The following is a 12,006-nucleotide window of genomic DNA, read 5'->3' as shown; positions in this document are numbered from 1 at the left end:
AGCACTGAAAAGAGGGGCTCCAATGACGTTCCCCCGTCCTCCAAAAGGAAGAGGGAAGCACCAACTGCCAATAGCAATTAGGAACTAAGTCGCCCAGTGACAGAGCATGGAGAGTTTTTGTGGAGCTTGGCTCCCAGCTTCAAGAATCAAGATTTGTGACAGTTGAATGAATATATTTCCTTTTTTTCTTTCTTATTTAAATTTTGTTTTATTGGTTAAAGTATTACAAAGAGTATTACATATGTCTCCTTTGAATGAATATATTTTCATTAACTCGACTGTCACAAATCTACACTCAACCTGCTCACCAAACCAGCAATGACGAGAGCAGGTCGATTTGAAGTGTGAACCATGAAGCAAGACTGGGGACTTGGCTAACTGCTCCTGCCCGGACGTCAGCCCACAGGGGAGGCCAATCCTATAGTCTGGAAGACCCAACTGCATTTCTGTGGTGGGGGTGAGGAGGAGGAGGATGATGACGACGACGATGACGACGATGACATGGGGATAGGAGGAGCAGCTTCCTATGTTGAATGTCGAGTCTGGGGCCTAGCCCTGTGTTAACTACTTCCCTGATGAGAGACACTTTATTCCCATTTTACAGATGAGAAAACAAAGGTCCCAGGAGATAAACTGGATCCCCCTCTCAGGGTTGTTGAGCATAAGGGACAATAGAAGTAGAGCCCCTGCCAGGACACTCTTGCCATTGCTCCTGATTTTCCTGGGTGGCAGGAATAGAGTTTCTGCTGCCAGCGGCAGGGCCACAGGCGGGTTCTCTGCAGCTTCCCCTGGCTCTGCATCTCAGACAATTCTGTTTCCCGCCCACCTCCTTGAGCTCTAGGAGGAAAATAAGAAACTCCCCATTTCCTGCCCAACCCCTGGGAGAGGCTCCTCTCACAGGCCCCACTTACAGTACTCAATGCCTTTGATCAGATCCTGGAAGTAGAAACGGGCCTGGTCTTCAGAGAGCGGTTTGAGGGTGGGCACTTCCATCACAGGCCTGAAAGGTCGACACACGCATGAGAAGCAGAACCGACACCAGCCTTTGCTTTCTCTCATTGCAGAGCCCAGCATCACCTCGCTCCGCTTCACAAGCCCAAGAAGTTTGGGCAGCAGCCCGGCCAGGGCTGGGGACACTCACCCTTGGTTGACCAGTTCAAACACTGCAGGGAAGAGAAGGGGGAAATGGTTACATTGGAAACTGGAAATCCATCTTCCTCGCCATCAGCCTCTCCTCCCAACCGCCCCTAAAAGCACCAAGAAGCACGGAAACTAACAGTGGGATTGGAGCGAGAAACAGCCCACTAAACCAAGCAGCTCTATGTCCTCCTTTTCTGTGTTCCCATCGGGAAGCTAAGGGTCAGAGATTTCTGATGTCCTAGGATCCCAACCTGGCTGTAGGTCTACCCATCAGATACCCAGAGAAAACAAAGTAGGGAGACAGGAGACAGGCGGGGTCCCAGGGAGATGACTGATGCTAAACTGTGTCAGTCTAAAGCAGCGGTTCTCAACCTGTGGGTCGAGACCCCTTTGGAGGTCGAACGACCCTTTCACAGGGGTCGCCTAAGACCATCGGAAAACACATATATAATTACATATTGTTTTTGTGACGAATCACTATGCTTTAATTATATCCAATTTGTAACAATGAAATTGGGGGTCACCACAACATGAGGAACTGTATTAAAGGGTCGCGGCATTAGGAAGGTTGAGAACCACTGGTCTAAAGGGACGCAATCCCAATGTTGATTTACTTAAGCCCAAAGAATAGCCCCAGGGGTCTTAAAAACGCTAGGAATGTTTTGATTCAAGAAAGAAACTAGCATGAACAGGTTTCAACAGCCCCTCCCCAGTTCTCCAAGCTGCTGGGCTGTGTCAGGTTACAGACCAAGAATAGTTGGTAAAATTGCTCCAACTCAACACTCTGGGCAGATGGCTCTCGGACCCTTCCTGACTCTCAATTCAAACCAGGACTTCGAGAGCTACCTAACAGAGCCCTTCTGAACTCACATTCACATAGGACACGCATGCACAGGCTTCATACCGTGTCAATTTCTTCCCAGCCCAGGGTATATGGAAACTGCCCCTGGCAACTACTAATCTGCATTGTCTCTACGGATTTGCCTATTCTGGACATTTCCAACATAGGGAGTCCTACAACAGTGACTTTTTGCATCTGGCTTTGTCACTCAGCACAATGTTTTCATCCATGTTGTAGCATTTATCAATACTCAGTTACTTTTCATGGCTGCATACTATTCCATTGTGTGGACAGATGACATTGTGTTTATCCATTCATCAACGGATGGACATTTGGGCTGCTTCTACTCTTTGGCTGGTGTGACTAATGCTGCTGTGAACATTCGTGTACAAGTATTTATATGGATAACTACTTTCAGTTCTTTTGAGTATATACCCTGGAATGGAATTACTGAGTGACGTGGTATACTTATTTTAATTTTGTTCTGCTTGGACAAACAGAACTGGGAATACGAAGCTGTACTTTAGGAAGTGAAAACACAGCATAGCGAGTTTCAAAATCAAGTAGGGATGGAATTGTCTGTTGTTCTAGAATCATCCTACCCACATCGGAGTCAATGTATGGAAGAAACCAAAAAGTTTTTCAAAGCTCTCCAAGGGCTGAGGTGGCCGAGGATAAAGGGCCAAAGCCTCAGACAAAAGCAAGGCTTAAAAGTTCGACCCAGAAAAGGAACTTGCCTCCCCCAGGGCCCCTTCCTATCTTTTAAGTTCATCAACCAGCATCGAGCAAAACAGAGATAGGGCAGCTCCGCCCTGGCTTCAGACTGTGGCTAAAAGCCTAGGCAGCAGCACTGAAGATAAAGCCACAGACAGGAGCGCGGGTCCCCCAGCTCTGGCCTTGCCTGCCTCGGTTATGTAAGTCTCAACTCTCAAGAACTGCCTCATGAATTTCTGCGCCTCCCTCCCTCCCACCCAAGCACCATAAATCAGCTGGCGTGGGGGAAGCTGGCCTGCTGAAACAGGTCTATTTTCAGTCGCTCACAGTTGAACCACGCTTGCGGCTGAGCGGTGGGTGGGACGTTTCTAACCTCTAGAAATGCTAGTCATGTCTTCCACCCTTTGGGGTCTGGCCTGCAGCCGCGGGACCCTTGTTGATACCTCCCTACGGGCCTCACAGGTTATCCTGGAAAGATTTCTAAAACCACTGGAATCAAATACCAAAGGTCAGCCTGGCTCCTTGTCACACCACCACCTTAACAAGTGAAAAACAACCGGCTGGTATGGCTCAATGGTTGAGCATCAACCCAGGAACAAGGAGCTCAGGGTTCCATTCCCGGTCGGGGCACACGCCCAGCTGTGAGCTCGATGGCCAGGTTGCAGGCTCGATCCCCAATGTGGGGCGTGCAGGAGGCAGTCGGTCAACGATTCTCTCTCATCATTGATGTTTCTCTCTCTCTCTCCCCCTCTACCTTCCTCTCTGAAATCAATAAAACAAATATTTTTAAAGTGAAAAACCCTATGGGCACCATTCTCATGAATGCCTACCCAAGCCAAACATTATCTGGACATGTGACCTGTCAATCACCTACTCAGGGGCCCAGCAGCCTGCTGTTCAGTTTTGAACTAGTCCTGCCCGTTTCCTTCATCAGCCTTTACACTGAGAGCTGCCCAAGGTCCTCACCATTTTTTTAAAATGAGGCTTCTCAAGACACGTCCAAGTCCTTCCATTTCCACGTGCAGGGCCCAGGCCCTCTGTGCCCTTCCCCCCAAGGCTCCAAATGCCCCACCATGGTCTCCCACACCTTCACCCTCACCCCCACCTATTCTCTCTGGTTTACTCTGCCCCGGCCACGTTTTTGTTCAAACACACAAAGCTCCCACCAGCCTTGGTGCCTGCTGTTCCCTCTTCCTGGAATGCTCTTCCCCAGATGTAACGGCCGTACCCTTGACAATCAGGTGCTTACTGGTTAGCTCCTATCTGAAGTGGGCCCTCCATCTTTCTCTCTATCACCCTATTTAACCTTCTTCAGAGCATCTGTGTGAAGTTGATTATCTAGCTTATTTAGGTGTTGACTGTCATCCCCAACTAGAATGTCAGCTTTCTAAGAGTAGGGCCTCATCTTTCCTCCTCATCACGGCATCCTCAGTGCCTAGAATAGTACTCAGCAGATAGTAGTTGCTCAATAAACATTTGCAAGTGAACGAATAGGACATGCAGATAAAGAAAGTCCCAGCAAGAACTCCCTGCCACCTCTTGCTTCAAAGCAGGGGCGCGGCTTTCTGTGGGGCTCGCTGTGGGGCCCAGCTGAAATGGGAAAGGAGAAGCTGTCCTTGGAGGGAGATGGCAGGGGCAGGGGCTGCCTCAAGAGTATGCCACGGCTTTGGCAGTCACAGCTGCCTGAGCAAGGGTGGCAGAAGGCAAGGGTTTCAAGTCTTACCCATGTACAGATGGTCCTCATTGGGGTCATCCAGGACCTGTTGGCACAGCCACATGGAACAGGCGGAGACAGGAGCAGGGAGAGGAAGAGAGAAGAAAGATATGAATGGGGAGGAAGCAGCATCCAACACAACCACAAAGGTCCAAACTCTCAAGGGTCTAAAACACCCAGAAAGGTTTCAAAAAGGAGGGGGCAAAATTCCTCCCTGAGAAATGTCTCAGGTTGAATAAGACCCCCACCTGTCTCCTGGGAGACAACTAAATGGGTCCTCAAGGTGAAAATTCAAATCCTGTCCCCCTTCTCCCCAACCCCAGCAGGACATGATGCTTCCCAGCCTGGACAGGCCACAGCACTTTCTCTCTCTCCCCTTCTCTCATGGCCTCTGCTTCCATCTGATCACTATTTCCACCTTTTCAGAAACCGCATGACACATGATATCACAACAGGTTGAAAGTAGCAGATACCAGAATCCAGTCATCTTCTCTTAAGCCAGACATTAACTACAACAAAAATTTTCAAAAATGTAAAACTATGCCCGGCCCATGTGGCTCAATGGTTGAGTGTCAACCTATGAGCCAGGAGATCACGGTTGGATTCCTGGTCAGGGCACAAGCCTGGGTTGTGGGCTTGATCCCTAGTAGGGGGTGCACAGGAGACAGACAATCAATGATTCTCATCATTGATGTTTCTCTCTCTATTTCCCTCTCCCTTCCTCTCTGAAATCAATAAAGGTATTTTTTTTTTTAAGTAAAAGTATGCCTCTCTTCTAATTACTACTCAGTCCTGCAATAAGCTGTCAGAGGTCCGTGGCTCTCCCTGGAAAATACCGGTGTGGCATTTGGGTAATAACAGAGCCAGACCTCCTAGGTGTCTGTCTCCCCCCGCCCCACCTCACCTCCACCAGCTTCACCACGTTGGGGTGGTCCAGCTTCTTGAGGATGGCAATTTCCTGGTACACCTGCTCAATGGGGCCCCTGGGCTGGATGCAGCCCCCTGGGGCTGGCCGGGTGCCTCGGGGCGGGGGGCGACCTGGAGAAGACACAAACCATCTTAGGGACGGGACGGAGTGACTGATGGCACCAGGGGCTTCACACAGCCTCCTCCTCATCTGTTTCTTCTGCTGCTGAAAATCAGCAAGGCTGGGAGCACGGTCCTGTTGCTCAGCCTTCTGTGAATCCCCTCCTTCCCATCCCAGGCTCCAGAGAGAGTCAGGAGTCCACGGAGGGATGGAGAGGAGAAGGCTGGGGTCTGGCTTGGCAATCTCACCGTATCAGGGTGAGTCAATCCCTGCTCCTCTCTCTGGGACTCAAACACATTACCCCTCATCTCCTTAACTCTTGAAACACCAGAGATAGCAAATGAAGTCAGAAATAGGAAAAGATGGAAGAGCCGATGAGACAAAAAAAAAAAAAAAGATGATGCCACGTGCTCGCCTTGGCAGCACATATACTAAAATTGTGCTCCACTATACGCCCTCCTGTACTTTTCCGGTAGATTTAGTTCCAATACTTCATGGTACTTAAATTTTTTTAGTTCAACATTTCAAAACCTGTAAATCAATGGTTTTTAGTACATTCGTGAGGTTGTGCAACCATCACCACCATCTACAGAAAAGATTAGCATGGCCCCTGTGCAAGGATGGCATGCAAATTCGTGAAGCGTTCCATATTTTTTTAGGGAAAAAAATAAAAAAAGATGATGCCATAGTTCAGTGCTTGGCCCTGTGGTGACTGACAGTCAAAAGGCCACAATGCTGGAAAGAGGCATGGTTAAAACTCATAATGTTGCACACCCTATGTAAGCCAGCATCTAAGCGTGAGTCACAGAACTAGACCTGGACGTGACCGTGTTTGGAAAAGTGAAAGCAAGGTACAGGTGTCAGAAGTGGGGTGTGAAGGGGAGTTCGAAGGGAAAGGGAGGGAGGGCACTAACAAATTCCCCTTGCAAAGCAAGGAGTCAGGAAGCACTGGCTACACCTGTTGGAACAGGAGGGCAGTGACTAATGTAGGTAACAAGAGAGGAGCTAAACATTACATTGGCTGGTTGGGGAAGGGAGGTTAGGAAAGGACTTCAGAGGAAGTCAGAGGTAGATGGCAAAAATGGATACATCGGCCCTGGCCGGTGGTTCAGTGGTTAGAGCTTTGGCCTGAGCACCAAAGGGTCTTGGGTTCAATTCCCAGTCAAGGGTATGTACCTGGATTGAAGGTTCTATCCTTGGGCCAGTCAGGGTGTGCGCGGGAGGCAACCAACCAATCTCTCTCTTCCCTCTCCTCCCCCACCCCCCGCCACCGCCACCGCCACTCCCTCCCTTCTATTCTCTCTAAAAAATAAAAATAAAAAAATAGAAACTATATCCCCAGGTAAGGATTAACAACAACAAAAAAGGATAAATCAAGAAGTAATGGCACAAGATATTATCTGACTTAGAGTTCAGAGGAGCAGGATAAACCAGGGTCCTGTGATAGGATGAGGTTTGTGTTTTCTCTTATCTACGTTCTCTTTGTGGCCCACGCTGACAGTCTGCCCAGCAATGCTGGGGGGTAGCAGCCTGATACACTCACATGCGGCTCTATCATCTGACCACAGGCCGCCATTACCAGCTCCTCAAAGAGCGAGAAGTGGGCTGCCTGAGGGAGGCGGAGGCGTACAGCAAGAACCGCTGTTCTCCACTATACGCCCTCCTGTACTTTTCCGGTAGATCTAGTTCCAATACTTCATGGTACTTAAATTTTTTTAGTTCAACATTTCAAAACCTGTAAATCAATGGTTTTTAGTACATTCGTGAGGTTGTGCAACCATCACCACCATCTAATCCAGAACATTTTCATACCCCCTTCTCCACCCCCGCAACCCCATACCTATTAGCAGCCTTCCCTGAATCCCCTTACACCCAACCCCAGGAAACCAGCAATCTGCTTTCTCTATGGATGTGCCTATTCTGGACATTTCATAGAAGTAGAATCACACGCCACGTGGCCTTTTTGTGTCTGGCTTCTTTCACTCGGCGTCATGTTTTCAAGGTCATCTGTGTGACCGTATGAATCGTGCTTATTTCTTTTGACGGCTGAGTAGTATTTCATTGGCTAGACCACCTTTCGTTTACCCATCCATCTGTTGACAGACATTTGGGTTGTTTCCACTTTCTGGCTATTACAAATAGTGCTTCTACGGACATTCACGGACAAGCTTTGGCGGGAACGTGCGTTTTCATTCTCTTGGGCGGACGCCTAGACGTGGAACTGCCGGCGCAGATGGGAACTCCATGTTTAACTTTTTGAGGAAATGACAAACTTTTCCTCTAATGGATTTTTTTGACTTTGTAACCTACATTACGTTAAATACTTTTTATTAATGAAAATGAATTTCAAAACCTCAGTAGGAGGCCCAGCGCTGTCTTTGGGGTATCCGCCCAGTGCACACCATTCAGTGGGACCGTCTCTGTGTTGCCCCAGCCCCTGCACCTAAGAGAAAGGCCCCCCAAACTCACGTGGAAAGCCGGCCTGTCGGATCAGCTTCTTTTTGGATAGCACCTTCATCGCCTGTGGGAGAAAAGACCCCGCGACCTGATGAAAGCGCAGAGGAGAGCGGCGGGGAGAGTCCCCTCCTCGCTAGGCTTGCCCAAGCTCTTGGCTCCCTGGCTGTTTGGGAACAATGTTGTGACCCGAGGGGGTCAAGCAGCAGCAGGTTCTGTGGAGGGTGGCCTCCCAGGGTCCCTCCAGCCCTGAGGGTGCTTCCAGGGCTCCAGGCCAGCTTCCCCAGCTAAAAGGGCACAAGCCGTGGGCTTCACCGCCACTGAACCAGACGTGAGTGAGCTGGGGTGATGGGGCAGGACTGGCTGTTTGACACGTGGGAAAAGTGAGGTTTAGCAGTTATGCCACTTGCTCAAGGTCACGCAGTTGGCACACGAGAGAGGCAGGATGTGAACCCACACTGGACTGACTCCAAAGCCTCAGCTACAAGGGCTGTTTGGCTCACTACCTCCTGGTTCTTAGGGCTATGGAGGATGTAGAAATGGCAGCCCAGAGTAAGGATAGGAGACGTCTGCTGCATTCATTCATTCATTCATTCATTCATTCTTCCTAAGCCATCCCTTCACCTCCCTATGTCCCCATTTGTAAAACAGAAATACCACTTCCTTCCTAATGCACAAAATGGACATGACCTAACAATAAAATGACACAACAGCTAAGAAAACCTTCCAGGAAGCTGAGTGCTGAAAAGGAGGTCTTGTCTTAGCCTGTTTGGCTCAGTGGATAGAGCGTTGGACCACAGACTGAGAGATCCCAGGTTCAATTCCGGTGAAGGGAATATATCTCCATTGCAGGTTCCATCTCCAGCCCTGGTCAGGGCGCGGGTGGGAGGCAACCAATCGATGTGTCTCTCTCACATTGATGTCTCTCTCTCTCTCTCCTCTCTCTAAAAAGTCAATGGAAAAATATCCTCTTGTGAAGATTAACAAAAAATGAATAAATAAATAAGAAAAGGAGGTCTCTGTCTTTGGACAAGGATGGGGGTGGAGAAGGACGTGAGTACTCACATAGTAGGTGTTGTCGTTTTCATTGTAGGCCAACTTGACCACGCCATAGGAGCCCTGGATAAAGGGAGATGACCATGACACACAATAAAGAATTATGATCTGCCAAATCTTCCCTGCAATTGCATTTTGTTGGATCTATAGTTTTTAGACAGTTTGAATTAGCTGCCAAAACAGAAAGACTGGGTATAAGAATCTAGATTCCCAGCCTCAGACCATCTGACCGTATGAAGCCAATAATCACTGCCATATGTTAGTTTGCCACAGACCTCACCTCTCCCGGCTGCCATACCCAGGCTGCTCTGCTCATTTATATTCGTCTTCTATTGGCATGTGAGCTTTTTAAAAATCGATCTTTATTGTTGAAAGTATTACAGATGTCCCCTGCTTTCCCCCATTGACCCCCTTCTAGTGGCGTGTGAGTTTTTGACCCCTGTAACGATACTGCCCATTGGCTGAAACAAAAGCAAAAAACAGGTGTGAGAGTACCTCGGGGGAGAATAAAGCAACACTAACATGGGGATGCTATAACTATCACCGTAGTGACAGGGGATTTCTCTGGACACTTTCTGTGCTTCTGCAGAAACACATTAGTATTATGATATAAAAACAAATAAGACCCTGATCCCAAAACCTGGCCCGCACCCTTGCCTCCAAGGACTCCTCTCCCACTCCCAGCTCTGATGGCTGCCCCCCCCCACCCCCACCCCACACACACACACAGTATCTGAGACATCCTGGCTCCTAGGATACTTACCTTTCCAATTTCATCCTTCAGTGTGTACTGGTTCAGCTGAACACAATCCTGGAAAGTAAACAGAACATGAACTGTAAGTTTGCAACTAGATAAACCTGTCACAAACATCAAGAAAGAGGGCATTGCCCAGCTGATGTTGCTCAGTGAACTGAACATCGACCCAAGCACCAGGAGGTCGCTGGTTCGATTCCAGGTCAGGGCATAAGCCCGGGTTGTGGACTCCATCCCCAGGAGGGCAGGAGGCAGCCAATTGATGTTTCTCTCTCATGGGTGTTTCTATCTCTCTCTCCCTTTCCCTTTCTCTCTCTCTAAAATCAATAAAAACATGTTTTTTAAAATTTTAAAGAAAAGAAAGAAAGAGGGCATTCCCAGCCCCCCAGAAGCATCCCCAGCCACCAGCTCCTCTGCGGGGTGGCCAGTGTCCTGACTTCTAACAGCAGCTCTTGTACACTGCAAATACGTAATCAAACAGTTTGGACTCTCTTAATAGCCATTTTTAAAAGATTGTACCCACTTATAAAAAGTTCACTTTAAATTAATTTAAATTACTTGCTTAAATTAAACAAGTAATCCATGACCACGTTGTCCTATAGAAATGTAAAATGATACAAGACGTGCCCTTGGGACAAGGTTTCTTAGAGAATATATATAAAGTACAGAACATAAAAGGAAACAAATCATAAACTGGACTTCATCAAAATTAAAACTTTTGCTCTTCGAGATACTGTTAAAGAAAATGAACAGCAAGACACACACTAAAAGAAACTATTTGCAACGCATATATCAGACAACGGACTGGTATCCAGAATATATAAAGAACTCTTACAACTCATTAATAAGAAGACAACCCAATATATTTTTTTAAATAGGTGAAAGAGCCCTAGCCAGTTTGGCTCAATGGATAGAGCATGGTCCTGAGTTCGATTCCAGTCAAGAGCACATGCTGGGTTGCAGGCTCGATCCCCAATATGGGGCGTGCAAGAGGTAGCCGACCAGTGATTCTCTCTCATCATTGATGTTTCTATATCTCTCTCCCTCTCCCTTCCTCTCTGAAATCAATAAGATATATTTTTTTTTAAATAAAAATAGGCAAAAGATTTGGAAAAAATTTCTCCAAAAAGATACAAATGACTAAGAAGCATTAATCAATGGAGAAATAGAAATTTAAACCACACCCAATAGATTAGTTAAAATCAAGAAGATTGACCAAAGAATTTAGGGCACAAAAAACCTTCATACACTGCTGGTGGGAATTTAAAATGGTGCAGCCTCTTTATTTTTTTAATCCACACCAAGCATATTCTTCAATTGATTTTGAGAGACAGTGGAAGGGAGGCGGGGGGGTGGAAGGGAGAGAGAGAGAGAGAGAGAGAGATCAATGTGAGAGAGACACATTAATTGACTGTCTCCTGCATGTGCCCCGGGAATTGAGCCTGCAACTGAGGTACTAGAATCGAACCTGGGACCCTTCAGTCTGAGGCCTGACACTCTATACCAGCCGTGGGCAAACTACGGCCCGCGGGCCGGATCCGGCCTGTTTGAAATGAATAAAACTAAAAAAAAAAAAAAGACCGTACCCTTTTATGTAATGATGTTTACTTTGAATTTATATCAGTTCACACAAACACTCCATCCATGCTTTTGTTCCGGCCCTCCGGTCCAGTTTAAGAACCCATTGTGGCCCTCGAGTCAAAACGTTTGCCCACCCCTGCTCTATACACTGAGCCAAACCAGCTAGGGCAGTGCAGCCTCTTTAGAAAACAGTTTTGGGGGCCTGGCTGGTGTTGCTCAGTGGTTGAGCGACAACCTATGAACCAAGAGGTCACCGGTTCAATTCCCAGTCAGGGCACATGCCGAGGTTGTGGGCTCGATCCCCAGTAGGGGGCGTGCAGAAGGCAGCCAATCAATGATTATCTCTCATCATTGATGTTTTTCTCTCTCTCTCTCTCTCCTCTCCCCCCCCCCCCCACCTTTCCCTTCCTCTCTGAAATCAATAAAATATATATTAAAAAAAGAAAACAGCCGAAACCGGTTTGGCTCAGTGGATAGAGCGTCGGCCTGCGGACTGAAGGGTCCCGGGTTCGATTCCGGTCGGGGGCATGTGCCTGGGTTGCGGGCACGTCCCCAGTGGGAGATGTGCAGGAGGCGGCTGATCGATGTTTCTCTCTCATCGATGTTTCTGACTCTCTATCTCTCTTCCTTCCTCTCTGTAAAAACTCAATAAAATATATTAAAAAAAACAAAAAAAAACAGTTTGGCAATATCTTAACATACATTTACCATATGGTCCAGCCATT

At 47.8% G+C, this 12,006-nt stretch overlaps 1 protein-coding gene and 1 pseudogene across 4 annotated transcripts in view; one reads left to right on the top strand and one right to left on the bottom strand.

Moving 5' to 3' along the window:
* Positions 1-12,006, bottom strand: part of CAMKK2 (calcium/calmodulin dependent protein kinase kinase 2) — a 46,395-nt gene that overhangs the window by 16,947 nt on the left and 17,442 nt on the right. For all 4 annotated transcript variants that reach the window (XM_036353604.1, XM_036353602.1, XM_036353603.1 and 1 more), the window contains exons 4-10: positions 9,710-9,757; positions 8,956-9,009; positions 7,906-7,957; positions 5,314-5,447; positions 4,419-4,455; positions 1,142-1,163; positions 912-1,000 (exon numbers count right to left, since the gene is read on the bottom strand). In XM_036353604.1, coding sequence (XP_036209497.1) covers positions 912-1,000; positions 1,142-1,163; positions 4,419-4,455; positions 5,314-5,447; positions 7,906-7,957; positions 8,956-9,009; positions 9,710-9,757 — 436 coding nt within the window. The remainder of the gene's footprint in view (positions 1-911; positions 1,001-1,141; positions 1,164-4,418; positions 4,456-5,313; positions 5,448-7,905; positions 7,958-8,955; positions 9,010-9,709; positions 9,758-12,006) is intronic.
* On the top strand, positions 6,000-6,091 carry LOC118678674 (annotated as a pseudogene).

The sequence above is a fragment of the Myotis myotis genome, unplaced genomic scaffold (assembly GCF_014108235.1).
Source record: "Myotis myotis isolate mMyoMyo1 unplaced genomic scaffold, mMyoMyo1.p scaffold_m19_p_20, whole genome shotgun sequence".
In the NCBI taxonomy this organism is placed as follows: Eukaryota; Metazoa; Chordata; class Mammalia; order Chiroptera; family Vespertilionidae; genus Myotis; species Myotis myotis.
This window is presented reverse-complemented; position numbering and strand designations above follow the sequence as displayed.